This window comes from Galeopterus variegatus, unplaced genomic scaffold (assembly GCF_000696425.1).
Source record: "Galeopterus variegatus unplaced genomic scaffold, G_variegatus-3.0.2 Scaffold122, whole genome shotgun sequence".
NCBI lineage: Eukaryota > Metazoa > Chordata > Mammalia > Dermoptera > Cynocephalidae > Galeopterus > Galeopterus variegatus.
The window spans coordinates 269,204-290,123 of record NW_007726233.1 but is presented as its reverse complement, the minus strand read 5'-3'; the positions used below and the strand labels follow the sequence as shown (position 1 = coordinate 290,123).

The window sequence follows — 20,920 nt, the reverse complement described above, 5'->3', positions numbered from 1 at the left end:
GATGTCATATGTTTGAAAATCATCTATACGGATATCATTTATACCAAAAATGATAGCAACAGTAGCAGTGAGGGAAAAAGAGTCAGAATGAGAGGGAATTAGTGGGGAGATTGGTTGATGACTATAATGGGAGAAGGTATTGGGTGGTGGTATCTGATGACCTGAACTTCAGAGACAATGGGGATTTTAGGGAGGAAGTTTCTGGTGAGGATTTCCTTTAGATCATAGTTCAGTACTAGAATATGAAAATAAACTGCTAGAAGAAAATATAGGGGAAATACTTCAGGACATAGGACTAGGCAAAGACTTTATCATAAGACCCCAAAAGCATAAGCAGCAAAAGAAAAAAAAATAAATGGGATTATATCAAACTAAAAAGCTTCTGCACAGCAAAGGAAACAATCAACAGAGTGAAAAGGCAACCTACAGAATGGGAGAAAATATTTGCAAACTATCTGACAGGGGATTAATATCCAGAATATACGAGGAACTCAAACAACTTCACAGTAAAAAAAAAAAAATCTAATTTAAAAATGAGCACAGGAGCTGAATAGACAGTTTTCAAAGAAAGACATACAAATGTCAACAGGTAAATGAAAAAATGCTCAGCATCACCAATCATCAGGGAAATGCAGATCAAAATCACACTGAGGTATTATCTCATCCCAGTTATACTGGCTGTTATCAAAAACACTGAGAATAACAAATACTGGCAAAGATAAGGAGAAGAGGGAACTCTTCTACGCTGTTGGGTACAGCCATTATGGAAAACAGCATGGAGGTTTCTCAAATGATTACAGATAGAGCTACCATATGATCCAGCAATCCTACTTCTGGGTATATACCCAAAGGAATGGACATCATCACGTCAAAGGGATACCTGCAATCTCATGTTCATTGTAGCTCTATTTATAATAGCCAAGATATGGAACCAACCTAAATGTCCATCGATAGATGACTGGATAAGGAAAATGTGGTATATATACACATGGGAATACTATGCAGCCATGAAAAAGAATGAAATTCTGCCACTTGCAATACAGATGAACTTAGAGAAAATCATAGTAAGTGAAATGAGCCAGGCACAGAAAGATAAATACCACATCTTCTCACTCATAAGTGGGAACTAAGAAACAAAGAAAGACCATAATAAAACATTGAACTTTCAGAAGGAGAGAATGACCTATAGTTATTAGAGGTGGGAAAGGGGGAGAGGGAAGAGTGATAGGAAGTAATTGCATAAGAGATACAAAAAGTAATATGGTTTGTAATGATGAATATGCTTATAATATTTATTTGATCATATGCTGTACTGTACACAAATACTGATTGTCAACTCCATACTCCATAAATTTGTATAAATAAAAATAAGAGGGAAAAAAAAGAAAATAGACCAGCATTTAAAATTTCATTAAATTACCATAAATAAATGAATCTAGGCTCTGATCAGCCAATGTCTGCTAATATCTTAGAAATAGAGACAGACATTATATATGCCTTTGGCTGTAGCTGTACAACACCATCTCGTCTTACAAATGAGAACAAAATCAAACTGATATCAGATCAAGTCTTTACATTTAAGTGGGGGTTAGAAATTATGCTTTATACTGCTATAAAGGATGAGTCAGCAAAATTGAGAATATGGAATCTTCTATAGGACAAACCAACTGATTTCTCAACAAAAGAATGCAAGAAAAAAAGCAGAGACAGAGGAGCGAACTATAAATTGAAAGATATGAGACATATCAACCAGTTGTAATATATGGATTGTATTTGGATCCTAATTCAATTAAAACAGAACAAAACAAAAGCATTATAAGCTAATCAAGAAAACTTCCGATTGGATATTTGATAACATTCATGATTTTTAAAGTTTATTTCATGATAAAATTGCATATTGTCTCAATACACACATATATAAACACATGCACACATTTTAAAAAGTTATCCTTTAGAGACATGTACAGATGTATTTACAGAGAAAATGAAAGCCAGATTCAATGTGAATTGATGATTGGAACTGTAAACTTTTATAAAGTTAATAACCAAGACATATTATCATATACTGTAGAATGTTATAGAAAATGATTTATTTGTGTGTGTCCATTCATAAATAAGAAAAGCACCATCAACCCAATAAAAATGGGCAAAACACACAATTAAGAATTTCATAAGAGGAAATGTGTATCGTGTTTTATAAGTGTTGGAGAATATATAAATCTACAAGCTTTCTAAAGATTTTAGCATTGCCAGACTCTTTGGAAAACATTTGGCATTATATCCTAAAATTGAACATTCACATAGACTGTGACTCAGCGACTCCACTTATCGGTATATAACAGACAGAAAATCTTGCCAGGTACAAGAATGTTCATAGCAGCAAATAACAAGAAAATTGTAGAAACAACCTGAATACTCTGTAGTGGTAGAGTAGATGACTAAATAGCCTCTCTGTTAGCAGAAGAGTAGATGAATAAATCCAGTGGAGTTTTATATAGTGGTTAAATCAAATAACTATAGCAAACATAACAATATGGATGAATCTCAATAAAATAAGTCCCCACATATTACATGTAGCATGATACCCTTTTTTAAAGCTAATAAAAATTAAAAATATGTATGTGAATATGAGTTATTCATATATATGAAATATGTATATGAAGAAAGAAGGGATACACACACATATATGTATATATACTAGGGTACTTCAAAAACTTCATGGAGAAATGTAATTAAGAATAATGTGAATCTCTCCATGAACTTTTTGAAGTACGCTCATATAAATAAAACTATAAAAGAGAAAGCAAGGAAAGGATGGACAGAGGATTCAGCCTGATGGCTGCCTTGGGTGAGAAGCAGTGGGATGGGAAGGGCGACCCCCCATATGGTTAGATGGAAGGTGGTGTCAGGGTCCTGCCTTTTTGCCTGGGTGATGGTGTATAGGTGATTATATTATTAAAAATTGTAATTAATTAAATAAAAACCACATTTATACACTAGTGAAGATGAGTGCCATGAGTCAAGGGTGATGGTTACTTCATTTTTATTTAACTGAGTTCTAATTAAAGAAAAATCTTATTTTGTATACATAGCTATATAAATAATATTTGAAAATCTCAATAGCTATGACCACCAGGAATGTGTACTCATGAATGTTAATTTTTGGCTAACTTCAGAGATATCTTTTTTCCCTGAGTTTTATATGCTATTTTATATGGATATTGTCTAAAAATGCATATAATTTGGCCAACTGGGAAATGCTTATGGTTTTCCTGGATAATTAAATTTTTTTTGCTTAGTTAGAAATGCTGTTTCTGAAAATTTTTCTAAAGCACTTTAGTTTACATTTCTGCTGCATTAAGGAAATAATGCTGACTGTGTAAGTGATTTATGATTGAATTTCATATGATGCATCAATATAAGTATTATTTAGAGGGCACAAGAGATTTGACTTACTCAGGCCAGACTTAGAACATAATCCTGAAATTTGCCTTTTCCACTAAATTCCTCATACGAAGCTGTTTTCTCAGGACTTCCCTGTTCTAGAAGTCATTTTCTTTAGTCCCCACCCCATTCTGGTTAGTTGAAATTGTATTGGTTGACGTTTTGCTATAATTTTGCTATCGTTTTTCAGTCTCAGATTATTCTGGTTTTGGCTCCAAGCTGCTCACATTATTTAAAAGTGCTAATTTACACATTTATTTAAATCCCTGCTTTGTTATAGGCACTTTGCTAGGTACATACTCATGAATCAAATTATCATAATAATAAAATGGACAATTACAAACTAAGTACCTGCTCTGGAGCTAAGGGAAATGCATCTGTGAGCACAAAAATCACCTGACCTGGATTTAGGGAGTGACCTTTAAGCTGAGATCTAAAGGATGATTAGTAACCAGTGGAAGGGTGGGGTACAGGTCATAATATAGGGTTCAAGTCAGCAGAAACAGTGTATACAAAGGAGCTGTAGCAGGAGGGAGTACAGCATGACTAATAACTAAAAAAAGTAGTGTGACTGTAGTGATGGGAATCAAAGGTGAGACACACAACAGAGGTGACAGGGCCCTGATTTATTCAGGACCTAAGAGTAATGGGAAACCTAAAGATTTTAAATTAGGAGGTTACTGAAGATTAGATTTGTGTCTGAAGTCCTCGTTTAATGTCTGTCTTTCTGGCTAGACTGTTAGCTCCACAAGTAGAGGAACAAACTGTTGATCTCAACAAGTACAATACAAGTAGGTACTCAATAAATATGAAGTGTCACCATTTAGGAGCTCAGTGTTTGGCACACAGTAAGTGCTCAGTAATGTTAGCTATGGTTTTCATTGTGCTAGATTGGCCTTGGATGTGGGACAGTGGCTGCTCTGGAGTTAGAGGTTTTGTGAAATCATTAATTCCATCAGTATCTATTGAAAACCTGTGATATACTCAGAAGAATTAGAACTACATTTATTTATTAGATTTTCATCACGTCTTTTCTCTTGTGTCCCCTCTAGGATGTACAGAGCACATAAGTGAGAATTGGTAATAAATCAGATCAGCCTACAGTGAGGTGATAACAGTAGATGCTCCTGCCCTACACTATTCAGTTTATTTGATCAGTTTGGTGCCTGTTAAGATAGCTTTTATAAAACCATTTCTTCTAGAGTTTTCAGGTAAAATTACACAGTTCATTTGAAATAGTCTCAACTTTACTCTTCAGTTATATTAATTTATTTTATGTAAAGTGAGTACCTTGCCATGTTTCTTCTCGAAAACTAAAGATTTCTATTAGAAATACTTTCTTTTCCCGGAAAATCTGTAATCATTTTCAATACTATAGCTTTAATATTTTACTTTTCAAGTGTTTAATTTTTATGTGATATGTCCTCTCTTAAAATGCGTAGCATGTAGTTAAATCACCAACTCTCTGGCCAATTTTCCTCTTTTCTTTAAGGGGAGTAGTAACAAGACCCACCAGCTAGCACATACTTGTTTTTGTCACAGTAATAAAAGGTTCCCCGTCTCGGAGGACAAATTACCAAAGGTTCCTTTGATTCTGACACATACTGTGTCAAGGTGCACTGCCTGGAAGGTGGCATCAGCTTCTCCTTGTGCCCTTAAGCCATGCAGTAACTACACAGCTCTACTTAGTGGCCCTAAGTAGTAACTCGTTATAAACTAGACATTGCTCATGATCAACTAGACTGTAGATAATTCTTTATAAACAAAGCAAACTATTTTAAAAAGTTAATTGTTCATATGTATAAATATTAAATGCAGCTTTCAGTTAGAAGATTAATATTATATTCACTCATTTTCAAGGTTTTCAAGGTAAGATTGTGTGTATAGGGGGAAGTTGTAGTTTTTAAGGAAAAAATTTATTTTGTTAAATGAAGCTGAGATTCTTTATTTTTTAATATGCCCAGCTTTGAGTGCCTAGAAACACACACACACACACACACACACACGCATTTAATCATATGTTACAGAAATTTCTTAACATATACAAAAGTAAAGTGATGAGGCACCATGTATCTGTCATTCAGCTTTAACAAATGTCAATGTATTGTTGATCTGCTTCCTCCTATTTCCCCCACTCCAGATGATTTTTTTTTTTTTTTAAAAGATGACCGGTAAGAGGATCTCAACCCTTGGCTTGGTGTTGTCAGCACCACGCTCAGCCAGTGAGCAAACCGGCCATCCCTATATAGGATCCGAACCCGCGGCCTTGGTGTTATCAGCACCGCACTCTACCGAGTGAGCCACGGGCCGGCCCCACTCCAGATGATTTTGAAGCTAATCTAAAACATTATGTTTTTAATCTGTAAACTCTTTAGGACCTTGTACTCTAGAAGATGAGGACTCTCTTAATTTTAAATAACATAAGCACAGTACCATTATCACATCTAAAAATTAAAATATTTAATGATATTATCAACCATCTAGTCAGTATTTAGATTATTGATTGTTTCATAAATGGTGTTGAAAGTTCATTTGTTTGGGTTAGACTCAAAACAACTCTATACTGTAAAGTTGGCCAATATGTTTCTTGAATTACTTTTAATATATAGCTTCTCCTTTCCCTTTTTAATTAATTTATTTTATTATTGATTATACATATTCATGGGGCAAGAGCTGTCAGCACCTGTGCCCAAGATGTGGTGAGCAAATCAATGCTGTCAGCATGCCCCACCACCTCAAATTGCCATTATTCCCCATGTCCCCCACCCTACCTCTCCCAAAAGCCCCTCTCCCTTTCCCTTTTTTATTGCACTTTATTTGTTGAAGAAAGGGCCGTTTGTCTGCCTTCTGGATTATGTTGATTGTATCTGTGTGGTATCATTTTACATGTTCAAAAGTATTTTTTATTTATGTTGTTTAAATATATGATACTTCATCTTGGACTATAAACAAATTTTTGTTTAAATGGAAACTTAGTTGTTGAAGAATGAAGGATTTCAAAGATTATGTAAACATGAAAGGGAGGATCTGAAGGAGAGTCCATGAGCCTCAGGAAGTAGAATAATTTTATAATGCTCCATGTGTATACCTCTGTGATTATTTTGAAAATGTTATATGATTTGTTGCCATCTTAAAATATTGTAAAACACTGGAATATAAAATTGTAGCAAGAGTAGATATATTAGGTTGATTTTGGTTAAAGTGACATTTTTTATTAACTTTTTTTTTTCATTTACAAAAAAGATACCAGGTGATCAGCACTCCCACAGATTTTTTTATGGTAATGGAATATGTGTCTGGAGGTGAATTATTTGACTACATCTGTAAACATGGACGGGTGAGTAACATACTATCTAGTACACTAAGCTTAGAAAAAAACAAAAAAAGACGAAAGTATTGGGAAATAGCCAACCACAAGATATCTTCAAAGTCAGAGTCGTTTCTTGTAATAATGCCCAGCTAAAATAAACATGGAGTATTAGGCAAAATTGTTTTTAAAAGTATACCTTTCTATGTGCTGATTTTAGGAAATGTGTTCCACTTAATTGCCAATATGATGCATATACTTTTCAAAATCTGTTCCTTAAAATCATGTTGAAGCTTCAGTTATTTCGTTTTCTTAGTACTTTTGCATAAGTTCTATTTTAGTTTGTTTTACTGTTAATTCCCCCAAATATTCGGCACATTCAGTAATATTAATTAAAAATTAAATATTACTATCTAGTATCAAAGGAATACCTGTCTATTGATTTGTTGAGGCTTGACAAAGTTTTGGTAGGTTGTTTTATCTGATTTGTTGAGAATTCCAACATAATTCTATCTTGCTTAGATGTATTTAGGCGGATTATGAAACTAAAATTCATGCTAAGTAGATGTCCCAGATATTTTTAATGCAGTTTCATTTATACTTGACAGGTTGAAGAGATGGAAGCCAGGAGGCTCTTTCAGCAGATTCTGTCTGCGGTGGATTACTGTCACAGGCACATGGTTGTTCATCGAGACCTGAAACCAGAGAACGTGCTATTGGATGCACACATGAATGCCAAGATAGCTGATTTTGGTATGTAACTCCAGGGTTGTTCAGAAATGAACTAGCTGCCTTTTAAAGTGTGTCAGTAACAACTCTTACAGAACTAAGACCTTTCAATTTTAGCCTTGTAAATCCTATACTGTGAAAAGGGATTAATTGCAGTTTTTGTACTCACTTGTTCTATTAATTTGAATACACTTTCAGAAATCTTGCTTCTGAACCTCTCTCCCACAATCAGGCACACCACGCCAGCACCTTGGGGCCCGCCCAGGGACCCAGGGCATGGAGAAGGGGACTGGACCTCTCTCCCACAACCAGGCACACTGAGCCAGCATCTTGGGGCCCACCCAGGGGCCCGGGGTATGGAGTCAGGGACTGGACCTCTCTCCCACAACCAGACACAACATGCCAGCAACTCAGAGCCCAACTAGGGACCCGGGGCAAGGTGAAGGGGAATGATCCTCTCTCCCACAATTAGGCACACCGCACCAGTGCTTCAGGGACAGCCCGGGTACCCGAGGCACAGAGAAGGCAACTGGACACCCCCTCTCACAACCAGGCACACCATGCCAGCACCTAGGGGCACGCCCGGCCAAGAGGCATGAAGAAGGGGACTGGACCCTCCTCCCACAACCAGGCACATGGCACCAGCACCTTGGGGACTGCCCAGGGACCTGGGACATGAAGAAGGGGACTGGACCCCTCTCCCACAACTAGGCATATGGCGCCAGTGCCTTGGGGCCTGCCAAGGGACCAGAGGCTTGGAGAAGGGGACCAAACACACTTCACAACCAGGCATACCACCAGTTCCCAGGAGCATGCCAAAAACAGCACCTCCACGTGGGTGGCCCACCACAGTCACCACAATAACCATGGCTGCTGCAAAAGCGGCTAGACGTAACAACCACCACGCAGATGGTCCGCCAACCACTGGAGTGCATTCATACAAGAAGAGTCACCAGCAGAGACAAAGAAAAGAAGAGGATGTCTCTTTCCACAAAACCCATTTCAGAGTGACAGAAGAACCATCTTCTCTATGATAATATTGGTGGACCTGATCACATCTCTCAGCATTGGACAGATCATCTAGGCAACAAATTAACAGAGTAACCATTATTTTTTAGGAAGGAGAGAAGAAATCTAGGGCAATTGGGGGGGAGGGGGAGGGATTGAGGGAAGGGGAGAGGTTGGACAAGGGGCATAAAGAATAATTACGATCTGTAACAATATATATGCTAGTAATATTGATTTAATCAACATATCTCAATGTTCAACCCCAAAAATATATATAAGCGATTTCGATTCAATAAAAATCAACATATCTCAATGTTCAACCCCAAAAATATATATAAGCGATTTCGATTCAATAAATAAATTTTAAAAAATAATCTTGCTTCTGAGACCTATGTAAAAAAAAGATTTTTTTAAAGGAATTAAATCTTTATGTATGTATGTATTAATTTTATTTTTTTATTATTATGAATATTCATGAGATACAAATTACCAGAAATTGCTTTTATATTGTGTCCCCACCCAATTGTCCCCCAAGCACCCTCCCTCTCTACCCTCCTCCCCCCTACTCCGCTTTGCAGCCCTATGAATGTTTCCTCCCTCTGTAAGACCACTGTGCTACTGTGGTCTTTCTTTCCTTCCTTCCCTTCTCTCTTAGCTCCCACATATGAGTGAACACATGCAGTATTTATCCTTCTTTGTTTTGCTTATTTCACTGAACATAAGTTTCTCACGGTTCATCCATGTTGTTGCAAATGGGAGTATTACATTTTTTTTTATGGCAGAGTAGTGTGTGTATACACACACACACACACACACACACACTTTCCTTATCCAATCATCCATCAGTGGACATTTAGGTTGGTTCCATATCTTGGCTATTGTAAATAGAGCTGCAGTGAACATGGGAGTGCAGGTATCCCTTCGATGTGATGACTTCCATTCCTCTGGGTATATACCCAGAAGAGGGATTGCTGGATCGTATGGAAGATCTATCTGTAGTTGTTTGAGAAAACTCCATACTGTTTTCCATAGTGGTTGTACTAATTTACAGTCCCACCAACAGTGTAGGAGTGCCCCCTTCTCTCCACATCCTTGCCAGCATTTGTTGTTCATCATCTTTTTGATTATAGCCAGTCTTAACTTGGGTGAAGTGGTATCTCAATGTAGTTTTAATTTGTATTTCCCTGATGACTAGTGACGTTGAGCATTTTTTCATGTCTGTTGGCCATTTGTATGTCTTCCTTTGAAAAATGTCTGCTTAGTTCCTTTACCCATTTTTTAATTGGGTCATTTGTTTTTTTACTGTATAATTGCTGGAGTTCTATATATATTGTGGATATTAATCCCTTGTTGGATGTATAGTTAGCAAAAATTTTCTCCCATTCTATAGGTTGTCATTTCACTCTGTTGATTGTTTCCTTTGCTGTGCAGAAACTTTTTAGTTTGATATAGTCCCATTTGTTTATTTGTTATTTTGCTGCTTGTGCTTTTGGGCTCATGTTCATAAAGCCTGTTCCCAGACCTAATTGCTGAAGTGTTTCACCTATATTTTCCCTTAGTAATGTTACAGTTTCAGGTCTTATACTTAAGTCTTTAATCCATTTTGGGTTGATTTAAGAGATGCATATCTAGTTTCATTCTTCTGCATATGGATATCCAGTTTTCCCAGCAACACTTGTTGAGGAGGCAGTCTTTTCCCCAATGTAGATTTTTGTTACCATTGTCACCTTTGTCCAATATCAGATGGCTATAAGCCTGAGGGGTGTTATCTGGGTTCTCAATTCTATTCCACTGGTCTGAATGTCTATTTTTATACCAGTACCATGCTGTTTTGGTTTCAATAGCTTTGTAGTGTAATTTGAAGTCAGGTAGTGTTATGCCTCCAGCTTTATTTTTTGCTCAGGATTGCTTTGGCTATTTGGGGTCTTTTGTTTTTCCATATGAAAGGTAAGATTGTTTCTTCCATTTCTGTGAAGAATGGCATTGGTATATTGATGGGGATTGCATTGAATCTGTAGATAGCTTTGGGTAGTATAGACATTTTCACAATGTTAATTCTTCCAATCCAAGAGCAGGGAATATCTTTCCATCTTTTTGTGTCTTTTTAAATTTCTTTCAGAAGTGATTTGTAGTTCTCATTGTAGAGGTCTTTCACCTCCTCGGTTAAATTGATCCCTAGGTATCTTATTTTTTTTTTGTGGCAACTGTAAATGGGCTTACTTTCTTTATTTCTCTTTCTGTTAATTCATTGTTTGAGTATATAAATGCTACTGACTTGGGGACATTTATTTTGTATCCTGCAACACTACTGAAGTTATTAACTAACTCTAAGAGGTTTTTGATAGAGTTTTTAGGTTTTTCTGTGTCTATTATCATGTCATCTGCAGATACAGAAAGTTTGACTTCATCTTTTCCAATCTGGATTCCCTTTATTTCTTTCCTCTTGCCTGATTGCTCTGGTTAGTACCTTTAGTACTTTGTTAAATAGAAGTGGTGAGAGTGGGCATCCTTGTCTTTTTTGTGTTCTAAAGGGAAAGGCCTTCAGTTTTTCCCCATTGAGAATGATACCGGCAGTGGGCTTGTCATAAGTGGCTTTTATTGTGTTGAGATATTTTCCTTCTATACCTAATTTGTTGAGAGTCTTTATCATGAAGTGATGTTGAATTTTGTCAAATGCTTTTTCAGCATCTATTGAGATAATCATGTGGTCTTTGTCCTTGAGTTTGTTGATGTGATATATCACATTTATTGACTTTTGTATCTTGAACCATCCTTGCATCCCTGGGATGAATCCCACTTGATCATAGTGTGTAATTTTTTTAGCATGTTGCTGTACTCTGATTGCTAATATTTTGTTGAGGATTTTAGCATCTAGGTTCATCAAGGATATTGGCCTATAATTTTCTTTTTTTGTTGTGTCTTTATCTGGTTTTGGTATCAGGGTTATGTTGGCCTCATAGAATGAGCTTGGGAGAGTAGCATCTGATTCAATTGTTTGGAATAGTTTGAGGAGAATAGGTATTAACTCCTCTTTAAAAGTTTGATAGAATTCGGCTGTAAAACCATCTGGACCTGGACTTTTGTTTGTTGGAAGATTGCTAATTACTGCTTCAATCTCCTTGCTTGTTATTGGTCTGTTCAGGTTTTCTATCTCTTCGTGGTTCAGTCTTGGTAGTTTGTATGTGTCTAGAAACTTCTCCATATCTTCCAGATTTTTGTATTTGTTGTCATACAATTGTTTATAATAGTCTCTAGTGATTCTTTGTATCTCTGTGGTATTAGTTGTAATGTCTCCCTTTCATTTTTGATTTTTGTTAGTTGGGTCTTCTGTCTTATTTATTTTTTTTTTTTTTGTTAACCTAGCTAATGTTTTGTCTATTTTATTTATCTTCTTGAAAAACCAACTTTTAGTTTTGTGGATCTTTTCTATTGTTTTTTGGGTCTCTATTTCATTTAGTTCTGCTCTGATCTTAATTATTTCTTTCCATTTGCTACCTTTAGGTTTGGATTGTTGTTGATTTTCAAGGTCTTTGAGGCATAGTGTTAAGTCGTTTATGAGAATTCTTTCCATTCTTTTGATGTAAGCATTTATTGCAAAATTTGCCTCTTAGTACTGCTTTTGCCATATCCCACAGGTTTTGGTATGATGTATCTATATTTTCATTGGTTTCTAGGAATTTTTTCATTTCCTGTTTAATTTTGTCTTGGTACCATAGGTCATTCAGGAGCCTATTATTTAGTTTCCGTGTATTTGTATAGCTTCCAGCATTTTGCTTATTGTTTATTTCCAATTTTAGTCCATTTTGGTCTGAAAGAGCATTGGAATGATTTCGATTTTTTAAGTTTGCTGAGACTAGATTTGTGACCTGATATGTGGTCTATCCTGGAGAATGTACCATGAGCTGTTGAGAAGAAAGTGTATTCCTTAGTTGTTAGTGAAATGTTCTGTATGTATTTGCCAAGTCCAGTTGGTCTAGGGTGTAGATTAAATCCTGTGTCTCTTTGTTGACTTGTTGCCTGGAAGATCTGTCCCACACTGAGAGAGGGGTGTTTAGATCACCCACTCTTAATGTATTAGGTCCTATTTCTTTCTTTAGGTCTAAGAGTGTTTGCTTTATATATCTGGGTGCTCTGGTATTGGGTGCATACATGTTTATGATTGTTATGTCTTCTAGCTGGATGAACCCGTTTATCATTATATAATGGCCTTCTTTGTCTTTTTTTATGTTGTTTGGTTTAAAGTCTATTTTATGCAATATAAGAATAGCTACTCCTGCTTGTTTTTGATTTCCATTTGCATGGTATGTCTTTTTCCATCCCATCACTTTTAGTCTATGCGTGTCTCTACAGGTAAGGTGGGTCTCTTGAAGACAGCATATACTTGGGTCTAGCTTTTTAATCCAGTCAGTCTGTGTCTTTTCAATGGGGAGTTTAGTCCATTCACATTTAGAGTAGTTATTGACAAGTGTTGCTTAATTCCTATCATTTAATTGCTTCTTGTTTAGATGTTTTAGATATGTTTTGATCATTATTTCCCCTTTTATTTCTCTTCTTCAATGTTAATTGTGAATTTAAGGTGTGATGATTTAACTTCTTTCTCTTTCTTGCTGGCATTTTTGTTTTAACAGTGGGCTTTGCTCTTTCTTTTGTATTTGTGATAGTGGTCATCATTATTCAATTCCAGATGAATGACTCACTTGAGAATTTCTTGCAGGGATGGTCATGTGGTGGTGAACTCCCACAACTTTTGTTTGTCTGGCAAATACACTATTTCTCCCTCATTTCTGAAGGAGAGCCTTGCAGGGGTAAAGAATTCTTGGCTGGCAATTTTTTTCTCTTAGTATTTTGAATATATCATTCCACTTTCTTCTGGACTGTAGGGTTTCAGTTGAGAAGTCTGCTGTTAGTTTGATGGGGGTTCTCCTATACGTGACCTGATGCTTTTCTCTTGCTTGTTGTAGAATTCTCTCTTTGCCTTTGAGCTTTGCAAATTTAACTATAATGTGTCTTGGGGAGGATCTTTTTGGGTTGAATCTGTTTGGGGACCTTTGAGCTTCCTTGATCTGAAGGTCTGTATCTCGCCCTACACCTGGGAAGTTTTCTGTTACTATTTCCTTGAGTAGGTTTTCAATACCTTTTCCTTTCTCCTCCCCTTCAGGAATACCCATGATTTGGATGTTAGAGTGCTTGGAGTTGTCTGCTATCTCTCTTAGATTTTCCTTATTATTTTTAATTCTTTTTTCCTTTTTTTTTTTTTTTGTCTGCCTGAGTCATTTCAAAAAGACCATCTTCAAGCTCTGAAATTCTTTCTTCTGCTTGTTCTACCCTGCTGCTCAAGCTCCCAGTTGTGTTTTTTATTTCATTGAGTGAATCTTTCATTTCTAGAAGTTCTGCTACACTCTTTTTTAAGATATTAATCTCTTTGTAGATTTCCTCCTTCATATTCTGGATATTTTTTTCTTGTTTCATTGTGTTCTCTAATTCAGTCTTCCTTTATTTCTTTGAGTTTTCTTAAGATCTTTGCTGGAAATTCTTTTTCAGACATTTCAAGGTTCTATGGAGTCAGATTTTGGAGCATTACTGTATTCTTTTGGTGGTGTCATTTCTTCTTGATTGTTTGTACTTCTAGTATTTTTTCGTTGATGTTTGGTCATTTCATAGAGGGTTTGCTTCTTCTGTCACACTGAAGTTGGCTGTGGAGTGGCCCTGGTTGCTACTGTGGAGGTGAATTGTCTTTGCTTGACAGTAGGTATGGTGGTGGTTATGGTTAATCACCTTGGTTCCTGTTCCAGAATCTGTGGTTGTAGAATGAGCCCCTACCACCGAGTGGTCCTGCTGGGCACACCTCAGCAGGACAGACCCCGCAGGCTGGTGCTCCCCGCGGGGTCCAAGGAGGGGAGTTGGGGGGAAGGGGCTGCTGCCGCTGCTGCTGGGCTCAACTCGGGTTCTGGGGCGCAGGGCGGGCTGGCGCTAACCCCTCAGAGTCCAAGGAGCTGGGAGGGGCCGCCTCTAGCCGTGCAGTACCGATGCTGCTGCCTCTGCTGGGTTCACCTCAGCACAGGTTGAAAAAAGATTTTTAAAAATTAAAAAAATGCAGATACCTCTAGTGAAGTTAGAGGGCTAGCATCAAGACAAATTCATTCAATCTGCATTTCCTCCTAAGGACATGACACTTAACTGTTTTTTGGTGGAGGTGGGGAGAGGAGGAGTCCCAAACTCCTTTGAAAATCTGATGAAGGCTTACGAACAGAGGTACATGAAAATTTCCATGCAGTTTTGGAAAAAGCTTTATAGTTCTTATAAATAGATCCATGGAAAGGTCTGTGGATCATAGGGTAACATCTAACAACTTGATAAGAAAACAGGAGTTTTTATAAGCTATAAAAGAAAAGGTAAAATGTGATTTATATGTTCCAAACACTTTCTGGGGTAAACATATCTGGTAAGGATGCCATAGCAGGGTGTTTGAGAAAAAAATTAAGAAGTGAGAGATTAAAGAAGGAGATATGGAAAGGTGCAGTGTTGCTTATTTAAATTTTTTGTCTATACCTTGTCTTTAATCTAAAAACCAGAAAACTAGTTCTGTATTTCTCTTTCTGCTATAAGTCATGAAACTCATTTAGTACTATAGTTCAATTAGATTTTTGTTTCAGTAGATTATTTTTTCTGAGTTGAATTGAAGGTTTCCAAATTAAAAACCTTTGGAACATAATCTTTATGAATTGGGGCCTGTCTGATTTCTAATTGCAGATTTTTTTAAAAAGGCTTTTGAAAGCATAGTATAAAAAAGTGGTAGTCTATTTCATACTTCCAACTGCAGAAGTAAGTAAATAAATTTTGATGCTTTCATATTTGGAAAAGTTGATATAATTTAGAATAATCTCTTTATGAGGTGAATCAACATTTTTATTTTGAAAGGAAATTTAATTTCAATCATACATGTGATCTTCTTTAGCTTTTTTTGTCATAGTGTAAGCACTCTGAAATGGTCTCTTTCTAGTCTAACAAATACTTTCCACTGGTTTTTTTTTAATAATTAAAAAAAATGATGTATGGAGTATTAAAGACTTGAATTTTACTTATGTATTTATCTACATCTACTTTTAAAAATATTTAGCACCAAGTAAACGTTACTTTTATTTTTAGGATTATCTAATATGATGTCAGATGGTGAGTTTCTGCGAACTAGTTGTGGATCTCCAAATTATGCAGCACCTGAAGTCATCTCAGGCAGGTAATAATATATCAGTGAAGAATAAGCTTTTTGTAATCTTGGGTTTATCCTAATAACACTTAATTATAATATATCCTCTTTGGAAGATAAGATTTTTAACATGGTAGAAATAAATTGTTCATTTATTTTTCCATTGTTTGGACAATATATTTGAAGGGGGAATGGTTGAATTAAAAATATTTTAATGTTTCATTTAGATGTTGTTATCAATGTATTTATGAAGTTTTTTCCATTAAAAAAATGACTGAGATAGATCTTGACTTAATATATCTTTTTCATTTTAGGAAAGTACAGATAAGAGAGGAAGTATTTGCTAAATTTAAGCTAGTGTCATTATTTATTTACCAGACACAGTCCTTTAATCGTACTTTAGATATTTTATAAAGTATATAGAGTTGTTTTATGTTTTGTCTTTGGAAAAATGAAATTTGGGGGGATAGGATTGTTTTTTCATGAAGTTAAACTGTATTAGTGGAGGTTGTATAATTACTCATGTAACTTACTCATTGGTGCATTATAAAAATGTTAATACAGATTATACTGGTAAACTCAAGTGTTTCTACAGTGACCAATGTCTGATTTAAAAATTTAACAGAATTCTATGAGAGGAAATATTGAAAAGATATTATTTCAAGTAGCAGATATAGGAGTGTGTTAGTCCATCTGGGCTGCTATAACAAAATACCGTAAACTGGGTGGCTTATAAAAAACAGAAATTTACTTCTCACAGTTCTAGAAGCTGGGAAGTTTAAGATCAAGGTGCCAGAAGATTTGGTGTCTCGTGAGGACCTGTTTCCTCATAAATTACTGTCATTTCACTGTAACCTCACGTGGTGGAAGGGGTGAGGAGTCTGGAGTCTCTTTTATAAGGACACAAATCCCATTGACGAGGGCTAATACTATCACCTTGGGAGTTGGGATTTCAACATAAGGATTTGACGGGGGCGGGGTGGGGAGGAAGATCAACATTCAGTCTTTGCAAAGAGTTTGGACAGTATAGCAAATGAAGTAAATGACAGCAGTTTTTATGTTAACAGATTATATTCTTTTCATTGGAATTGTAGAGATTTACTTTGTTACCTCAGATCGAGGTCTGAGTTTGGTAATGTGCTATCAGAGGAATTTTAAAGGTGTAGAAAGGTGAGAGGAAAAAGGAATAACCTAGGCATAGGTTATCTGGAGCAACAGTAATCTTAGTTTTATGAGCTAGCAAGTGATTAGAATGAAAGTAGTAGGTACTCAGAATAATGTAATACAGGGTAAATACTGTCTACACAGGACTAGTTAGGTACTTTATGTTTTAAATAATCTTCAAAATAGATGTGCTAGGGATAAAAATTCTATTCTTTCTTATAATTGTTCAGTGTGAAAAAGATTTAGCTTATACACTGTATTTATTTTTCAAGTTTATGGTTATCTATTTTGATGTTTCTCTCAAAAATCAACCATAGAAATTGTTAAATTTTTTAATTAGTAAGTTACAGTTACATACGTTTGTGACAAACAAAGATACGATATTCTCTTGGCAAACTTGAGTAGTACTTAGAGCAGTTATTCTCTTTGGGGAACAGCCACTGAGTGTTGGGGAGTAGTCATGGACTTTCATTAAAGACCTTGGAAATCAATATATATTGAGTCTATACTGTGCATATATAGATACAGTGTACATGTAGATGAGAAAAAGTGTTACTTGCATTTGTCATCTTTTTTCTTAGATTGTATGCGGGTCCTGAAGTTGATATCTGGAGCTGTGGTGTTATCTTGTATGCTCTTCTTTGTGGCACCCTCCCATTTGATGATGAACATGTACCTACATTATTTAAGAAGATCCGAGGGGGTGTTTTTTATATCCCAGAATATCTCAATCGTTCTGTTGCCACTCTCCTGATGCATATGCTGCAGGTAGACCCCCTGAAACGAGCCACTATCAAAGACATAAGGTGATTATTCTTTTTGTTCCTGTTATGCACATTTTCTCATAGTAATAATAGGAATGCTAATTGAATACTTGCCTTATGCTACGCTTTATAACACTTTATAAGAATTCTACTGACCTTATTACACAAACCTGATCATGTCACTTACCCCAGATACTTCAGATTGCTGCCCAAACTTTTTTTTTTTGCTTGAACTTTTTAGATTAGGTAGCAAAACATACAAGACCCTTCATAGGAAGGTTCATTTCTTGCCCTTACCACTTCACCCCTGTACCAGTGCTTCAGCCACATGAAACTTTGTTTCTCAAAGATAACATGTATTCTTATGCCTTCATGTTTTTGTTTATATTATTCTTCTTCCTTGATGCCTTTTCTGCCTTTTTTGACCTGAGAGATTTCCATGCATTCTTTAAAGTTCTGCTCATATGTTGACCTCCCTTATGAAATTGCTACTAATGCGCCCAAGATGCCTTCACATCTGGGATGTCAACATCTTGTTATGCTTTTATTAGTTCCCGTATCTAATTATTTCTCAGTGTGTCTTTCTCCTCTCTTTAACTGTGACTACATTATGAGTCTTACTCATCTTTGTATATATAGTGCTAGAAGGCTTGGGAGTATATTCTGTGCTCAGAAAGTATCTGAAGAGATTTCAAAGGGAAAAACAGTGAGATTTATATATTTTACATATGGTTGATGAAATAAAGTATAAAAGGTTTTACTGAGTTTTTGAATCCCATAGCTGCTTGTGGGTTTACTGTGAAGGATCTCTTGTTATGTGAGAAACTTTGGAAAGTGCAGTTGCTGGAGCTACTGTGAACGTGACCTTTATATAGTACACACATGGCAGGATGATTCATTGCCTTCTACATTACTTATTATGTTCCTTAGAGGTTTTTTGTTCTTACCTAAGATTTCATGTGGGTTTGTTTACAAACATATTCCTCTAATATCTTTGCAGAACCTTTCTCCTCTTCATAAGCCAGAATGACAGTTTTGAGACCTCTGACCTTTGGAATATTTAAATGTTGGCTGAGGTAGTTGTATGACTGCTGCTGATCTCTTTTGCAAGCAAGGGTTGATGATTCCTTTTGCATTTATATATTGTTTTCTTTTCCCAATGCAGCTTCAGTGTTCCAGGCCTCATGCATAAAAATGTAATGTAAAAAAGTATAAATTAGTTACCAGAATTATTTATGGAAATGGACTTAGCAGGAAAACAAACCCTTTGTGTTCACAGTTCTTTAGAATAAACAGTTCTCTTAATTGGCTTTCCTCAGACAGAAAATTAGACATGCTAATATACTTGCACCTGCTGTTACCAGCATATAAATTTAGAATAGTAAAAGTACTGATTCTGTTATTTTAAATCAGATGTTTGTATATTTACAGGCTTCAGAAGAAAAATGTAAGTAAGTCTCCCAGGATAAGTTAATTAACACATAGGTAGGTAGTATAAAATAGTGTCATTTATCTCTGTACTTAAAATAATACAATAATTCAAATGTGTAGTTTTTCATCTTTTTTATTTATCTCTATCCAGAGATAAATATTGACTATTGATTTAATAAAATACTGTTAAACATGGAAAACAATTAATAATTATTGAACAGTCACAATATATCAAACATTTTGCTATACAGTTGGCCTATTTTATTGACTTTTAATAGGTAGCAATTATTATTCTCATTTTACAAACCGGGAAACTGAAGCTTAGAAAGGTTATGTCATGATTTATGTATCTGTTTGCCCCTATTAAGTTGTTTCTTTAAATTAGGGTCCAAGTATTAATTCATAGTGCAATGCACATATCTGGCACACATTAAATGTTAAGTAAATGAATTCAAAACCTATGCGACTTCCACTATTCAAAATTATTACATCATTTCCATGATATCTGTCCTTCCTCTATCATAATACTGTATATATATTTCTTATGCTGCTATGTATGGGAGTTCTTCAAAAAGTTCGTGGAAAGATTTGTATTGTCATCTAATTCTATTTTTCCATGAACTTTTTGAAGTACCCTTGTACTGTCTTATTATTTTTGTTCGTATATTATTTATTTTATAAGATGGTAAGACACTGGAAATTAGAAAATCTATCTCTGTATTTATTTGTTCATTTAATTATTTTTCTTTTATCACCTCAACAGATATTTATTTAACATCTGCTGCATGTAAGGTACTATGCTAGATGCTGGGAATATAGTGGTAAATAAGACATTGTCTTCATCAGAATCACATCTTTGTGCTCTCCCAGGTGTCTTAAGCTTAGTAATAGTATAAATGTTATTGTGGTTAAAAGTGAGGTGTGTGAAGTTCAACTGTCTGAGTATGAATTCTGATTCTTCTGTTTATTAGCTGTGGGCCTATTACTTAACATCTTTGGGCTGCTTTGTGTTACTTTGTATACATAGTGAAATTGTGGGGAGGATAGTCATAGATTGAACCATGTGAAATTGCCATTTATGTAGGTCTCAAAACAATTGAATATCAAAACCTGCCAATATTTGGAAGGCAGCGGCAGCGGTGGAAACTCAAGACTCGGGAGCCCCAGGGACTGGAAGAAATCACAGTGCCTACTTGGAAAGAAGAAAAGGTAGCAACTTGCCCCAGCCCAACCCCAGAGCGGGCCCCTAGAAAGGCTGGAGCCGCCACCGCTTGCAGTTGGTGACTGCGCAACTCTGCGCCCGCCCGCGGAAGCAGCAGAGGAACTGGCGGCAGCGGCAGCAGCGGAGGAACCGGCGGCAGCGGAGCCAGTGGCAGTGGCAATAGCAGGGGAACCGGTGGCAGCAGCAGCAGCGGAGGAACCGGCGGCAGTGGCTGCAGTGGCAGCAGCACCCTCGAAGGCAGCGGCAGCAGAGGAAGTGGCACCAGTGGTAACGGCGGCGGCAGCAGCGGAGGAGCCAGAGGTGGTGGCAGCAGTGGCGGCAGCAGCAGCGTAAGTGGCACCAGCAGCAGCGGTGCCAGCGACAGCAGTGGGGGAAGAGTCACCAGTGGTAGCAGGGGAAGCGGTGGCAGCGGAGCCAGCGGAGCCAGCGGCAGTGGTGCCGGCGGGAGCAGCGGGGGAACCAGCAGCAGCAGGAGCGACACCCTGCGGTACCACCCCGTCACCCAGCAGCCCGGCAGAGTCCAAGCTGACCAGAGAGTTGGCTCCCCAGAGAGGCCCAAGACCCGAGGTAACCACACACGCAAGACACTAGTGGCCAACTGAGTAATCACTGAGGTAGCCATACCAAATTGGCAACCCCAGCAACAT

At 36.7% G+C, this 20,920-nt stretch overlaps 1 protein-coding gene across 1 annotated transcript in view; it reads left to right on the top strand.

The window, feature by feature from the left end:
* PRKAA2 (protein kinase, AMP-activated, alpha 2 catalytic subunit) overlaps window positions 1-20,920 on the top strand; it is a 71,613-nt gene that overhangs the window by 38,531 nt on the left and 12,162 nt on the right. Inside the window, exons 3-6 of the mRNA XM_008588160.1 lie at window positions 6,688-6,781; window positions 7,360-7,504; window positions 15,635-15,722; window positions 17,438-17,662. Coding sequence (XP_008586382.1) covers window positions 6,688-6,781; window positions 7,360-7,504; window positions 15,635-15,722; window positions 17,438-17,662 — 552 coding nt within the window. The remainder of the gene's footprint in view (window positions 1-6,687; window positions 6,782-7,359; window positions 7,505-15,634; window positions 15,723-17,437; window positions 17,663-20,920) is intronic.